Source organism: Cebidichthys violaceus, unplaced genomic scaffold, assembly GCF_023349555.1.
Source record: "Cebidichthys violaceus isolate CVI_PGR_0920_01 unplaced genomic scaffold, fCebVio1.0.p SCAF_17, whole genome shotgun sequence".
Lineage (NCBI taxonomy): Eukaryota > Metazoa > Chordata > Actinopteri > Perciformes > Stichaeidae > Cebidichthys > Cebidichthys violaceus.
Genome location: NW_027176340.1, coordinates 4557092 through 4573745, shown reverse-complemented (window position 1 = coordinate 4573745; position 16654 = coordinate 4557092). Strand labels below are relative to the sequence as shown.

At 40.9% G+C, this 16654-nt stretch overlaps 1 protein-coding gene across 5 annotated transcripts in view; it reads left to right on the top strand.

Moving 5' to 3' along the window:
• The window catches only part of kaznb (kazrin, periplakin interacting protein b), a 104803-nt gene that overhangs the window by 76173 nt on the left and 11976 nt on the right, over positions 1-16654 (top strand). For 4 of the 5 annotated variants that reach the window (XM_068712241.1, XM_068712243.1, XM_068712245.1 and 1 more), the window contains exon 5: positions 14378-14569. In XM_068712241.1, coding sequence (XP_068568342.1) covers positions 14378-14569 — 192 coding nt within the window. Of the gene's footprint in view, positions 1-737; positions 1123-14377; positions 14570-16654 lie in introns of those variants that run through there. The other variant, XM_068712242.1, reaches the window with a different exon arrangement.

The following is a 16654-nucleotide window of genomic DNA, read 5'->3' as shown; positions in this document are numbered from 1 at the left end:
TTTAGTATGCTAGTTATGGCACTCAAGTGCTCATAAACCAAAAATCCCATTATGAATGTATATCCAGCCAGGCTCTGGAGGCTGAATTAATTCAGTTGCAGCCCTATCTGTTTTCCTCATACCACCTGTACCTGCCTTAGGGTTTCAGGCCTAAAGAGCCCTGTCAGGCAAACAGGACCAGCCTAAACCTTACTGTCTGCACACATCTGAGTGCCCATCAAACATGACACAGACTGTCCTTATTCAGACCCTGCTGGGTTAAAGATAACATGGGAGAGCTGTTATTAATAATCCAATCTAAGTGTGTAGAGCTAATGCAGTTAGTTCGGTCGGAAGCATGAACTCCGTATCACTTTACTGCTGTCGTGATCCATTTTTTGAGGCGTTTGTACTGAAGTTGATATTTGCAGCATTTTTTTTTTTTGTTCAGAGTTTACATTCCTGCCTCCTCTGGCCAAAACACATATTCACATTCAGGAAGTGAGTATTGTAAACTCATGGAGGCTACAGAAGGCACTGTGGGCTCAGAGGGAGTGCGTAGCTTGCATACAGAGGGGAGTATTGTTTTCTGTTCAGTCGCTGAGTGTAATTGCACACACTGGCCTTCGTTAGCTCTCGGCCATCAGGTGGCGTGAAAGCTCCACCGACTCACCTGGGTTGTTACCTGAGGCCTGGGGTGCAGTTTGTATTCCTCTCCCCCTCCCCCTCATCCTGTTTGTACACTTGAGGGGGAAAAGAGGAAAATCAGGAGTGGGCGTGGGGTGAAAGTTGTCCTGGCTGCCACAGGGCGTATCACTAAACAGGTAGAGAGTGGGAGAGAAAGACATTAACAGGAAAGAAAGGAGCAGGAAAAGTACCTGAGTGGCCACCAGTGGACTACTTCCTGGTAACCTGTCTGGGTGGAGCCTCAGCAGGCAGGGCTGGGAGCGGCCGGCTGCGGTGGTGCATTGTGTGCGTTGGTTTGAATGGTGTGTGTGCACTGGTCTGTACATATACATGTGTGTGTTTTCTTTTTTTTTTTTGTTCACCTGCTATGAGAGCTCACACCACAGTTGACAGTGGAGCCGAGTGGAGCCTGTGCCGGGGAGGACATGAGGTCTGAGAAGGAGGAGGGGAAGGCCGGTGAGTGACAGATAGAAATGGAGACATATGGGGAGAAAAGACGTTGTTTGTGTGTCTTGGAGGAATAGTGTCGGCCTTAAGAGTGGCTTGAGTTGGCGGTGTGCGAGCAGGCTCAAGTTCACGTGTGTTTAGAACTGCCGGCGTTGATTGTATGTGCGGAATGTGAGAGAAAAATGTGTGATACATATGCAATAGTGGAAAGTACATTTATTCAAGAACAGTACTCAAGTACAATTTTACGTACTTCCTTACACGTCTTCATTACATTCGTTATCCATAAATCTACCTGTTATTTTCTTGATTAATCACTGAATTGTTTGTCAGCTAATAAGAAAAGAAAACAGATCCCAGAGCCCATAATGATGACTTTAAGTGTCTTAAAAGTCATCATTAAATAAGAACAACAACTTAGAGCTCATTACTATGTAAAGCAACCACAAGTTCCGCCGCTATCGTGGGAGACTGACAAAACTAGACATTATTCACATTTGAGAAGGTATAACCAGATAACTTTTCCATTTTGCTAAAGAAGTCACAAAAACATAACAATTTCTGGCATTCAAAGTAGCTGCCAGTTAGGTTTTTGATGGTCAAATTTAGCTCCTTCTCAACCAGTGGCAGCATTGAAATGCAGCTTACAGTATGTTAATCAGGTTGGTTTTGTGTCGTGGGCCTCTTTGCAAAATGTCAGGAGTTGTCCTCCACACGGCTCTCAACATGGCCATGGTGGAGCCAACGACTCGCAAATAACGTTGCTAACAGCACGAACGAACAACAGCAACAGTGGTGACGGAGCGAACAGTGTCGACCTGAGGGGGAACCGAAGGGTGGGTGCTAAGCTTCTGTGATGACGCTGTCAGTGGGGACCGCGGCATCAGCTGTAACCGCTGCCGTACCAGAGCGGCAATAACCAGTGGGGCACATACACTGGGAATCACAGTCGTGGATGTTAGTGCATGTGTGAGTCACTCACATGCACTAACACGCCGGACCGGCTACGTAAACAAAGCACAGAGAAGCTCCGATTACAAAACACAGAGGTAGTGTGAGTGTGAAGACCATTCCACACAAGGAGTATTTTTTTACTTTAAGTATATGTTTATGAAAATACTATTAATGTATTTTGGTTAATACAAATTATTGCTTCCACTTATATGTTTATAACAATCTACGTTGAATGTTATTTTACATGATTTGTTTTTGCACATCTATTCTTTAGCACAGCCCTTTATAGTATTGTGCTGATTTATTTTTAATCTATTCCATAATCGAGACTTATTTATTGTTTTACTAAAGATAAGAACTAAATGCTGACCTTGATATTACGTGTTCATATGGAGTAATCTGTTAATCTTCTATAATCATTGTACATGAATGCAGTGGTATTTGGTGAGATACTGTGCAGTATTACAGACGTTAGTAGTGCAGCAGACATACTGAAGCTTATATATTATGGGAGAAAATAACCCTGAGGAACAACAATATCTACATTGGCTCTTGTGTTTTGAATACTGTTGGAACCTAACATATAATAAAGCATGTGAAGATGTACGTGTGTTATGGTGGTGTTTGAATGAATTGAAATGAGTTTGATTCAACTGTGTTTTGCGTGACTCCTGCTGCAAAGGATGCGCCCTGAGGTCACCACTGAGAACTGCAGACGATAATGACTTTGACCGATTGCACTGAAGAAGAGACAGATGGTACCGTCACCAATACGCTTCACACTCACAGCTTTGTTGGAATGTCCTTCATCTCCATAGAAAGCATCAACTTGTTTTGTTTTTTAGAATAATTGCGCTTCAGTCTCTGTGTGAGCTGTAGCTTCCCTGAGCCTATCAAGGACCACTGCTACTTTCATCAGCTGCACCAGTGTTAGACCGAATATTAATCAGAAGAGGTATTTGTTGACGTATTTTTACATCTTTCAAACTCCTCAGTAATAATTTCAAAGTTCCATACAAAAGCTTCAATAGCAGCTCCAGCACCTCATGCAGCTTGTGAATTTATTCTGCGATGCCTCGAGGCATGAGGGAGGTCATGTATCAAATCATGTAGATTTCCAGTTCTCCAGAGACTAGATCCTGCTGTTTCTGACAGATGTTGAGTCCCCACTACAGATTTAACAGGGACAATATGGGCTGTGGCATTTTTCTCCTCAGTGGCTTATACAAGTTGGTCGGCCTCATGGACAACGCCCCTTTGCTGATTACTCTGTTCATCCGCTGTTTTGTAGATACTAAGACCCAATTCCAGTTTCTGCCCTCATGACACATCCCACTAAGTCCAAGAGGACTCAGGACTGTCCCATAGTGAAATCAAAGCAAGTGTTTGAGGGCTCTCAGGTCACCTTTTTGAGCAATGTATTCAAACTTCACATGAAGGCATGATGATGACTTCCAAATATGTCGATTTGGTCGAGCAGAACTATTGTTCTTATTAACAGGGAATTAACAACACTCCAATTCAGTTAAGGAATAATTTGTCCTTCTGAGAAATATGCTTAGGGGTATCTGCTTTCTTGCCAAGAGTTAGATGAGAAGATTCGATTGATACTCCTCTCATGTTTGTACAGTAAATATGAAGCTACTTAGTTTAGACTTGATATGGGGAAACAGCCTGCTTGGCTCTGCCAACATGTTTAAAAAAAACCCATCTGCCAACCAACATGTTATAACTCATTTGTTTAATCAAAGTGTTAAGCAGAGGCTTCAGGGATGACCAAGAAATACGTAATCCATAACCCACATAACCCCGTGGATGCATAAAGAGAACTGGATACAGTGTTGGAGGCGGGGCCCCGTTCATTCTTTGAAAGCTACTCGGTGGTATGAAACCTAAATGGCTTAATTCAGTACAAAATGACCAGGATATTCCGCACTGCCTCTGCATCCATTGGCCTATAGATTAAGCGCACTAGCATATCCTTTAACCCCGCCGCCCAGCTTGACTCTTGACTCACACACATTACCTACAGTTCATTGTGTCTATGGAAATAACTTTGTAGCGAGCTATTAGTTGATTTTAGGAATTTTAGGACCTTATGATTTAAATAGAGTGTTTAACCATTGTGTTTGCAAGGTGAGTCTTTTAAGTCTGTAAGTCTATGGGAAAAAGTATGTTTGGGCCGCATGGCATCACGTTACAGTTGTAATTCCAGAGTTTGTCCGTTATGAAAATTGGCTTCAAAGTCTGGTGCTCGTCATGGTGGTTGCATAACCACCCTAAAACCACAATCTCATGTTTCTACACTTTGCTTTTGTAATTTTGTTTTAGAGGAGCTTTAGAGGTGCTGGTAAGCGGATTTTATTTCCTTTAGACAGACTGTTTTCCCCCTTTTCCCAGTCTTTGTGCTAAGCTAAGCTTACATGGCTCCAGCTACATGTTTACCAAACAGATATGAGAGTTGTATCGAGCTTCTCATCTAACTCTCGGTAAGTAAGCGAATAAGCGTATTTTCCAAAATGTAAAACTGTCGCTCTGTCCAGCTAATGTGATTTCAGTATCTCCTACATAAACTCATTAGGAATCCTCACACCTTCCTCCACTCAGACACTAAAACACACAGGTTACAGTAAGTCGGTTCAAGTGCTTATGGCTTACTGCGTAGGGCATGGGGGGGGGGGGGGGGGGGGGCACTTTGAGTCTAAACAGACATGCTCAGTCTTGTCACCTGCCGTATGAGAAGTGCAGGAAATGAGAGGGTGGGGCTTAAGAGGGACAAGGGTCATCATGATTGACTGAATCGAAAACTAGGATATCCATTGCTCATAAATACTACAATTACTGTGCAAAATCACCTCGTTATAATGGCTTTGCTGAAATGAAAGGACTCTCTGTTTCCTGTTCAGAGACACCATGTCAGTCAGGTTAATCACTGGCTAAACCCAACCCATGCACAGCGAATGAATGAATGTTACCGGTGTCAAGTGAGAGTGAGGGTATGTTTTTCAAAATGCAGCTCTTGACAGCAGTTTTAGAAATCTAAATAGCCTTGTCCAAGTTCTCGGGGCTCTTCCTGTGGCACATCCTTGGCAGCGTGCCTAATCTGCACATAATAAACGTGTGAATCAATTACAGCTATCTGCACTTGGCATCCTTGCACTGACCTCAGTTGTAATGTAAACCCACAGGCAATTAATTAATGGAGGCCGTTCCCAATAGATACAGTATACTTGCACAGATATACTGTACACGAGTACACTTGCAATCACGCACAGATGTAGCACACAGACCAACATACATACAAACAATATGCAGGACACGTATGCTACAGTCATGTTAGCATGTTATCTGCCTTCAAGTGCTCTCTGTGAAATATCTTTTAGAGGCAAAACGATAAAATGATCAACATATATATATTGTATATTGAATTGTATAGATATACTGAACCAGCAAGTGATGTTTTGTCTGCATATACCAACATGAATTACCATTAAGTGGTGAATACTCAGGTCAGGTAGGTTTGAGAGCCGGCAACATGCATTATTTATCGCCATATGTATTATAGAGAGGCAGTGCAATACCCAGAGTAGGGAATTGACCTGACCCTTACATGCGGGTTCTTTTCAGGATGCAGAAAATTAAGTGCTTGGAGTATCAGTGCTTCAAGGCATCGGGAATTAGGTGTTTGCTCCGGGTTCTGTTTAGTCTCCTCAGTGGTGTTGCTGTGTAAGCGGCCCGCTTCTCTGAGGCATTCAAATCGGAAAGAAGGCAGTAGATTCACCATTGATGGGCACACTCTATTTCTTCCCTGATATTCAGAGGCGCCAGATTATTTTCAGGAGTGTGTGTGTGTGTGTGTGTGTGTGTGTGTGTGCGCGTGCGCGTGCGCGTGTGCGTGCGAGACACTGTACATTTGATAACACAAAACAACTTTACGGTTAATTTCGATTGAACAGCAAACTGCTGATCTGCGAGACTAAATGCTCCCTGCTGCAAAATATTTGTGCCATTTTATTTGATCACCAGACGTTCAGAGGACAGCACTGTCTTAGTCAAGTTTTGTGTTTGTGATAAATGTTTCACATCATGTTTGACTAATTATTAATTCTAACACATTTTGATAAAGTGTTGTATATAAAGTTGTTGCGGATTTTATTTGTTTATTTTTCAGATACATTTTCAACACATATGAATATAACCGTAGTTATAACAATATTCATTTATATGACGTCAAACACAAGTTTAACACAATTTGTCAAAAAACTCACATTTTATTGGGGACCCGCTCGATTTTCGGACTCACTCAGACGACCACCCCTGGAAACATCACTGTCTCCTACATGAGATGGAGGCTTGTCACTGCTTTTGCCGCTGTTCGTACCTCAAGCATGTCAAATACACCCTACAATCCAAGCTGGTCTAAAACCTCTGTTCCACTATAGCGCATAAGTGCCTCCTTTGACTGTAGCAGAAATGAACAATGAAGATGCTAAATTTAAACCTGCCGATGATTTAAAAGAAGCCCCTAATCGCTGCAGCCTACATCTGCTACCCACCCACCCAGCCTCCCTGGGATTTGAGACTCAGCAGGTAGCTGCTGACAGAATGAATGGGTTTATTTGTGAAGCCTCGGTTGCAGTCTTTTCTCTGTCTTTCACGTCAGATTTGGGTTTCATGCTCATTTTATGCTTTTGGGACTTTTGGGATATTTTGGCTGTTCTTTTGTCTCGAGTTGTAAACAGAGTGCTCAAGGATCATAGGATGTTTCTTTTAAGTCTTATCAGTTTCACAAAATGCGGACTAGTTGTACAAGAGTTTAGTTTTTTAGTTTTTTGTCAGCTTGGCTTCCTGATTTTGTAGCCCTGCTAGAAGCTCTGTCAGGCTGTACGGGGGCCCTGCTTTGAGCTAAATGCTTGAACGGTAATTTGCTCGCAATGATGGCGCTAACATGCTGATGTTTAGCAGGTTTCATGTTTACCGTGTTCATTGTCTAAGTTAAACGTTGGAGCACGCTAACATTTTCTAATTAGCAGTGTTTCTAGTTATGCAGATACACTGACATGTTTAACTGCTAGAGGTGCAAGATTAAAGGTCAGGGGATCTACAAAGTTATTAAATTTCATCCTGAGAAGAAGACGACTGTCTTTACCTAATTTCATGACGATCTATCTAATAGTTGTTGAGATATTTCAATTAAAGTTGACATTGTCATTCATCGAGCCACGCCGCTAGCATGGCTAAAAACAAAAGATAAGGTTGGAGACAACAAGGTGTACCTTTTAAATAGACGATTCATGGTGACAAATGCTATCCATACTATATTATTACATATTCTCTTCTGTGCAGCTTAATTCGCTTGAGACAGACTGAGTGTCATATACGGAAACACTCTAAACCAACACAGATTATTAATAAGATGAGGTTTATTGCACGCTCGTAGTCGATTCACAACTTGCAGAGTTTATTTCAGTCCATCCACGCTCTATCTTTCCTGCCTGTCAAGGCTATAGTGTTACTTGCACAATGAGTTTAATCAAGAGCTAAAGCACACTGCTGTCTTCTCCCAGAGAAAACTCAAATGATCTTTATGCTGTAATTAGCGGAGGCCAGAGCGCAGCAGACATATGTTTCTCTCATAATTCAGTGCAGAGATGGCTTTCAAAAATACACGGACACATGCACGTCCACACAAACGCAATTCAAATAATCCACCAGCAGCAGGTGAAAACACTTCACTCATATAATGATGAATATATGCTCATAACTGTATAGATCAGGGGTCACGAATAGGCGGACCGCGGTCCGGATCCGGACCCAGACGCCGTTGTATCCGGACCCTGGACCTAAAACCGATGGATAATTGAGAATTATTACATTTTGACGGAGCGCCTATATTTTAACCGGCGCAGCTTTTCTAGCCTTTTACGGCACTCGGTCAGTGGGCCAGGAAACAAACCGACCAATTACATGCGTTGTAAATCACATCACGTGATGCAGCTCAGTCAATCAAATATGGGTATTCTGACACGTTTCCTGTGAGTAATTTACAATTTGTCTAATTTCAGATGAGAGTGACACCTTTGTCTCATGAATGTGATTTGAATTTAGCTCATGCATGCGATTTAGAAGGGCTTTAATTTTGAAATGCTACATCAGAATGTCCTGGTTCTCTCTGAGTGACACCTTGAGGTGGTCTGCTATCAACCTGATGTGAAATGATATCGTAACTATGCACCATTTCCTCTTAAGATGCAATTTTTTTTTAAAGTTTTCACTTATGTCAGTTATTCTTTAATCCAGCCCTTATTTTAATTGAAATGAGAAGAACATTTATTTAAGTATTTATATGTATTATTTATAATCCATCCAGTTCAATTTGAAAACTAAGAATAATAATTGTTAAAATATAATTGATGTGTACTTTCTTTATTTGACGTTACTACTATTAGACTTCTTGTATATATATATACATACATACATACATATGGCACTATGTAACGCAAGTTAGATATTGTTCCGGACCTTTGCACGAGGAGATTTTCTCATTCTGGACCTTTTGGAATTTTAATTGAATACCCCTGGTATAGATAATAACCTATTACATATATAATGCCAAAGACTCTTGGTTTGCCTTCTGGTGTTCTCCAAACTGTGTACATGTGACTTTGGAGTGAAGCGGGTTTGCTTTTCATCTTTGCCTCATCCACTTAATTTCATAAGTGCATGTCTGTAGGCCCATGCAATGAATTAGAAAATGTTTAATGTTGACCTTGATTAGTTTCATCACTTAATTAGTTGATACACATTTAACCCATCGGGTAAAAGTGTGATGGACCTGCAGATGTAAATGGTAACCTAATTTGCAATATACTATGTAGATCAACCATGCAGACAGAAGATTTTCTTGGCCTCTGTTGCTTGTCATCATTTGACCAAGATGTGGATTAATTAACAATTAGTGAATTTTATTTGTAAAGCTTGTACAGAGTAAGCTTCAGTTAGCTTTTCTTTGCAGGTGTTGGTTTATTTTTGTTAGTTTTTCTGTCCAGCCATCATTTTTAATTCTAGTTTTCTAAAAAATAAAAAACTTACATTAGTGTAAACTCCCAGTAGATTTTGATTAAAAGACTCTCGTTATGACTTTATTGTAGAGCAAGAATGTGACTTATTGTGTCATTGAGGTAAACATAAACAGGAGCTAATTAGTTCAAGTGGTCACTGTATGATTTCGCTCACAAGCCGTTACAGAGACACGGCGGTGGCTCGCTTCCCTTCAAGGAGGCTGACAGTTTGAGTCAACACGATTACCTGCATTGCAGGTACTCACTTACGTAATGTTTCCCATTCCACCATCCTGGGAAACAAGTTTTTAGTTTTTTTTATTGGTTCATTCTCGGTGGCTTATAGGGAGACTTTGATGAATCATTTTAAAGACTTTCCTTGTTGTTTGAAACAGCTCACGCTCATATCAGCGACTTACAGAAAAGCTTTTGTTGTCTTGCTGCTTTTTATGTCCCTAGTGAAAATTTGTCATGTTGCTTCTAATTTTGTTTTCGAGAGAACTTTGATATAAGTGTTCCTATGTTTGGTGATTTAATTATTTGCTGCATTGTAATGTGTGTGAGGAATGCAACCTTAAATGGCGTTGCTTTGATGTCTTGCTGTATTAGCTCCAAACCCTGCAATGCTACAGCAAAACAATATCTTAGCATTTTCTGTAGAAAGCCATTACTGTTTTCATCCTTAAGCTCCAATTCCCCTGAACACCTCACTCACATACACACTAGCCCTCTCCCCCTTACAGATAGCATATTACAGCTGTGCACCAGTACTACAGGAGTCAACAGGGAAGAGGAAAACAGTGAAAAATGTAAAGGAGAAAATGTCAGCTGAGGAAATTAAAAACAAATCCCAATCCTGTGCTGAAGAGCAGTTTTCATAGTCATATCTTGAGCAGTGATCTGGGCATATCTTTGTTCCATGGAAGCTAAAGCTGTTAAACCAGACCAAGCAGCCCTCATGTCCTACCTTGACATGTCTGTCACACAGCAGCAGTGTATGTTAATGGCTATGTTGTATAGTTGTTTGCAAGGTCTGTACTGCGGCAAGAAAAATTGGACCTTTTTGGAAAGGAAAAGCTCCTGTTTAAAAAAAGGCCACAGCTATAATTATTATTATTATTACACAGCCAAGAAGTTTTCAGCAGGTATTTCAAGGTAATAGAAACACGTTGAAGATTTGTATCTTGCTCTTGAAACTCCTCCAAGACTTAATATGCTTTGGCTTCAATTGAAAATATTGTTATTGCAGCGCTGTATGTCTACATACAGTCGTAAAGTTTAAAAATTAGTGTATGACCTTGTTGTCGCACGGTCAGTTACTGTACCTGAGAGAGGGAAAGGCAGCATCGCCTCCGGCTTTGTGTTAGGCAGAAAGAGCTGAGTGAAATCACAGTAGTCACTAAAACTGCACAGATTTAAGTTGTCAGGGAGGCCGAGGTGGAAAAGTGACAGCCGCGCACATCGTAACTCCTCAGGGCAGAGTAGTTGGCTGCTGTCACTTTGGAGATATTTGACACCCCTCTCTTATATTACCCCTGTAGTGTTTTCATGGTTTTGCTTTCACGTAGACTATGGTCCATTGAATCAGTGTTTTTTATTATGTTTTAATTATAGTTAAGTATATTCTCACTTATATTCTCACAAGGTATCGAGCCATGCAGACGGTTTTAGTTTTGATTGTCCAGGTTTTTACGTTATGTGGTTCTGAGAATTCTCTTGTGACACTCACAGCATTAGACTTTGACTGTATATTTCAACAATTAAACAGCCATTTTTTTTATCACAATGTAATAATCCACAAACTGCCGTGTCAACAGTTTCCACTGCATCTACTCTGTAGTCTGTTTCAGTGGAATTGCATTGCTTGGCAACGGCTTGGGTCTGTGTTTACTTCCTGTCAGCTGATGTCATTCTCTTGACTGCAACAGCGAACCTATGATAGTAATTATAGTGTCTTTGGACGGTGACACTGTGAATTGGAAAGTTATTGATTTATGATGAGAGCCAAACAATTCAGATGCAGTGAGAATAGTTAGTCTGCTTTTGACATTTTAAAAATAGAGTTTTTGCAACAAGAACAAAAACTTTAAATTTAACTTCTCATCCAAACTCAATATTCCAGCACAGCTCACATTAAGCATCTTTGATCATTCATGTATATAAATAGCTTAACTTTAATCCTGCATACGCTTCAGAGGAGGCTAGTTCTGGTCTTTGACCACCAATCCACACATTTCAAGGTCCCTCTTTCCCTTTGCCAAGCAAAGAGCAATGCTTCTGCTTTCTTTCAAGCCTAATCATGAGCCAACAGCCACTACACACCCGTCCACCGCTCTTTCTCTCTCTCTGTGTGTGTGTGTGTGTGTGTGTGTGTGTGTGTGTGTGTGTGTGTGTGTGTGTGTGTGTGTGTGTGTGTGTGTGTGTGTGTGTGTCGGCGCTGGCTTGTGAAGGCTCTGCTATGCGTAAGGAAAGGGACCGGGAGTGATGGCCTAGACCTCACTGGCTGTGATGGACACTTTAATCAGGCTTGGATGAGAAATTAATAGAATGGGCCACAGCTGAATACGAAGAAGAGTGGGCTTCTCTCTTTTTGTGGAAGGACTCCTAATAGCTTGACCAAGCTCACTGCACAACCACTCCAGGGTCAGAGCTCAGAGAGCGCCGATGAAAACAGAGTATAGACTGCAGTGTCCCGTTTATATGACTCCTGTCGAGTTAAATAGCTTTTTAGATCGTATTAAAGAGTGCGTGTGGAGGCACGTTATCTATTGGTAGCTTTAACGCAACTCAGTGTGACAGCAAGAAACCCATTAGAGGAGAGTGTGTGTTTGTCTATACCTATGTGTGTATGTTTGTGGGTCGGGGGATATTAGTGAATGAGGGGATGATGCTGGAATTAAATGCAAAATTGGATTTGGGAGAATTATGTAACTGATATATCTGCAAATTAGACACATTTCTCACCAAATCCACCGTAAAGACTCCTCAAGACACAATTATAACACAATAATAAATAAATTAAATTGACCTTAAGTAGATAATGTCACACAAGCCAATGTTGTATGAGTGATTATACTTATTATACTTCAGCAAGTGAAATACAAATAAAGAGGAAAAGACTCATCATCAATTAAGAATACTGCAATAAACAAATTCTCTGCTCAACACAACTGCTGTTCCCGCTAATGACAAGAGCAGGTCAACCTTCACATCACAGCAAGAGCAGCTGATAATTTAAACAGCCTGTTTAGAGTTGCGGATTAAGCCAAACACAATAAAGCACCTACAAAAAATAAATGCACACTTCTGTCCAGTGGCATAAAAAGCAGCAGCTGGGCTCCCCGCGACAAATATAGGAAAGCCTGTAGGTAAACAGATGAATAAGCGGATTTAGTCTGCAAGACGGCTTTAAACGATTGCTCTCTCAGGGAAACAAGCTCTTTTTGTCACATGCAGCACAGAGCTGCCCGGTGTGATTCCATAGTCCTGAGTCGACAGAGGCCGATGCACTGTCCCTTCCTCTCTTATCGGAGCTGCTGCAGCCCCACGAGGTCTGGCTGCAGGCCTGCAGAGACCTTCCTTCACAAACACACACACACACACACACACACACACACACACACTTACACACTTTGTCGCATACACGCTTGCTCTTGAATTTCACATTATTTTACATGGAGTCTTGTAGGGATCTGCATAACATGAAGGGCACAGTCTACTTTTTTTTTTTTTACTCGTTATATTTTTTCAGCCACGCAAGCAGCCTTCCATATAGGCATGGCAAATGTTTGAAGGTCGGTTGGTTCCACAGCTTGTGTCCGAGGATGTACGCAAGTGGATGGATTGCAGTGAAGTTATCTGCAGACATTCATGATCCCCAGAGAATGAAGCCTACTGATTGAGGTGGTCCGTTGTGCTTGAACTTCTCAATGTGGTCCAAACGTTCATTGTCTTGGTGACTTCGGTGATCCCGAGAGTTTTAAGCTTTATGCTAATCACAAGTTGCTGATCTCAAATTTCTCATTTTGTCCGAGAAATTATCCAAAACTTGAAGATATTGCATTTGTAGTCATGTAGAGAAGCAGCAAATCTGCATATTTGTAGAAGTTAATAAATTATTTCAATAATTGTTCATCAAAATAGTGAATGTTCTACTGATCCACTTGATAAATTAACACATTTTATCTGCATTATCCACGTTGCAACCTTTCTATGTTGTGCTCTTCCATCTTGTATTGTATTAAGATGTCATAACATTTTTTGGTGTTGAATTAAGCGTTTATCATCAGGCTGCAGATTTTGCAGTGAAGTTGAATGTTTTGGCTGTGATGTGTCATTTGTCTCTGTAAAACGAGTCCATTCTTCTGTAACAAACCGTGAGCCCTTATGTGTGCAATATAAATCATTATGACATATCGTTCCTCTGTTGCTGGTATGGACTTCACTCGCTGGACTATAATTCAGCCCATGAAAGACCTCTTCTTATCTGTTTCATCTTTTCTGTCTTTGCTGCTCAGCAAACATGTCCACCGGCTCCTGTCCGTTAGTTCCCTCCTCAGTTCGCCGTGTTCTCTCCTTAGTTTTCTTGCTCCTGTTTGTTTCCCCTGTTTTCCCTGAGGGTTGGGAGGCATTTCACGGCGGATGAAAAACACAGCACTGAGGAGCATGCCGCGTGTGTGTGTGTGTCACTGATATTTTATTAAATCTTATCAGACTGCTGTCTCTCCCTTACCTACTACCCCTCAGTGCTGAGTCTGTCACTCTCACTCTCACTTCTTAAACCTCTGTGGCCACAGCTGAGGGGTAGTTGTGAGTCTCGAGGGGTTTCATATCTTGATTTGAGGGCATATTCCGTGATGTGCTGCATAATCACATTTTTAATTCCTGGTGTCCTATACGACGTCTTTCATTTTATGCTGCTTGTACATTTAGTTCTTTCTTCTCTATTTCCGTCCTATCTCTTCTATATCTTTTTTTCTCTCCCTCAGTCTTTCTTTTGCTTCTTATTAGTTTCTCCTCTCTCATGATTCTATAATATAATATTATATAATAGAATATAACAGAATACGATTTCATATTCAGAATCCTTCACTCTTGGTTTCCTCATTCCTCTTCTGCACACTCTAAATTCCAAAACTCTCTCTCTCTCTCTCTCTCTCTCTCTCTCTCTCTCTCTCTCTCTCTCTCTCTCTCTCTCTCTCTCTCTCTCTCTCTCTCTCTCTCTCTCTCTCTCTCTCTCCCTCCCTCAGTGTTGTTGCGTGAGGAGGTGGTCCAGCTTCAAGAGGAGGTCCACCTGCTGAGGCAAATGAAGGACATGTTGAGTAAGGACCTGGAGGAGACCCAGGGAGGCTGCTCTGCCAATCTGCTCTCAGCCACAGAGCTCCGAGTGCAGCTGGGTGACAAGGAGCAGGAGCTGGACCGTGCCAAGGAGGCCTTACAAGGTCAGGAGCCAACACAGGCGTCTTTTTGTCTCACCTAATCCCCCAGAGTCCCTTATTTCCAGGGCACAGCTACCTCAAATATGCAGTAAATACATCTGTCCATGCCGTTAGTAGGATGTTTGGTCTTTTCGAGTTCCTTCAAGCCAGAAAATAATGAGTCAGTTTCTGTAATTAGTTTTTATTTCTGTGTCATGATACAGGGATTAGAAAAAAACCATAAAAATACAACTTCTGATACAGTACAAAACCAGAAGAAACATATTCTAACAATAACACAATCATCAAATCACATGAAATTATGATTATTATTTGCCAAATAGTAAAAGAAAGGAAAAAACGCTAAAAGGCCAAATGTTTATCCTGACAACATGTTTCTCCAAATAACTGGTTAACTTGAATGTTTCATATTGAATTCTATACATTCTCAAAGGGATATGTTACATTTCTTACTCTTGATGTCAAGGATAGCAAATATGGCCATTTAGTCTGCTAAAGAAGACTGAATCATTTAATGAGCATCATATCTTTGCTAATTTAAGGCTAACATATTTCTATTTAGCGAATCAAACACATGCCCCAGTGGATTTTCTGACTGTATGTGAACAGCCAACTCAGTATCATCCATCATTGTTATCTTACTCAAGCTTGCGTGGCTCCCGGTAAAAAAAGAACACTAGAAAAATAAAATGAAGCTCATTTTACAATCCATTACAAACCCACTTTTCTTCCTCCAGACTGACATTGCCTCCAGTTTCGACATTGAGTAGTAAAATACCAATAATAGTAATAATAAAACACTTATTTCATGGGGTCTTTCATGGCACTCAAGGTCACCTTACATCACATAAGATCCATAATAAAACTTACAAGAAGCAACAGAGCTCAACTCAGCAATGAGTCAAAATCAGTATCATAGTATAAAATAAGATGCATTGTCTTTTGTAGACACATAGAGATCTTTGCTTCTAAGATAAATTAAATGAAGAATAATTCTCTGTAACACATTCATATTTCATCATCCTAGATGTACGCAGTTCAGGTGGTTCAGTCCATGTTCTTTACTATCAGTAAGATGAGGACTATGTCTTTAAGATCTATTTTAGGGTTCATTTGTTTTGTCATGTATGTGCCAAAGGTGTCAATCGTCTGCACTCGAATGGCAACAGTGTGCAGTCTTCCAGAAGAGAAACATGATCTTTTGTGTTAACATCTTACTTGTTGTAAGTGTGGACAAGAGAAACTCTATATGTGTATGTGTTTTGACATTGGTAAGTCTCAGAAATGGGCGTCGCCCCTGATGAGCAGCCAAGAGCACTCCAGGTTCATCTCATTTTAATTAACTCCCATCAATCATGCAATAGAAGCTTTGCGCTGAAATATTCATGGGCCATTAATGTAGACTGGAATGCAGTGTTCATTTTTGTGTATGAAAACAAATCAAACCATAATGAAACCCAGGGAGTAAATACAGTCCATCCCACATTAAGGATCATTTCTTGTCACAAAAATAGGAGAAGAAACCGAAAAGGCAATCGTGGATTTAGTTTAGTTTGAGGGTTTTGCTTTGCATAGTTCTCTCCCCTGCTCTGAGTCGCAGGTGGTAAACTGCAAGCTTGTAAACTGTGTTGTGTAATGGCAGAAAAACAGGTTTGAATGTTGAGTGTAAAATATGAAGCGACTAAACTGCTGTTGGGAGGAATGCCTCCTGAATGACACACGTGTGCAGTTATGAAAAGTACAGGTTCCAGTCTTGTCTCTCTGTTGAGCACAAACTCTCCAGGGAACATTGTTATTAGTATTGCTTGCAAAGAGCCCCACCGGTTGCATCATGGCTGTTGAGTTTTCTCTGAAAGTTGAAAGAAATCAGATCCAATTGGTCTTCTCCGGGATGAGTCGACAGTCTCCACATGCCAGCCGAAACAGTTAAACGTATGAATGAATACGTGCTACTGTGCCAATTATTGTTTGGGATGATTTCATCATCTTATCTAAAACAAAGCAAAAAAAAATAATTAAATGCAACACCAGCTGCAGCCCCTCATTCACAGAAGGCACAGTGTCACCTAGTGGTTCCCTTCTGCAATT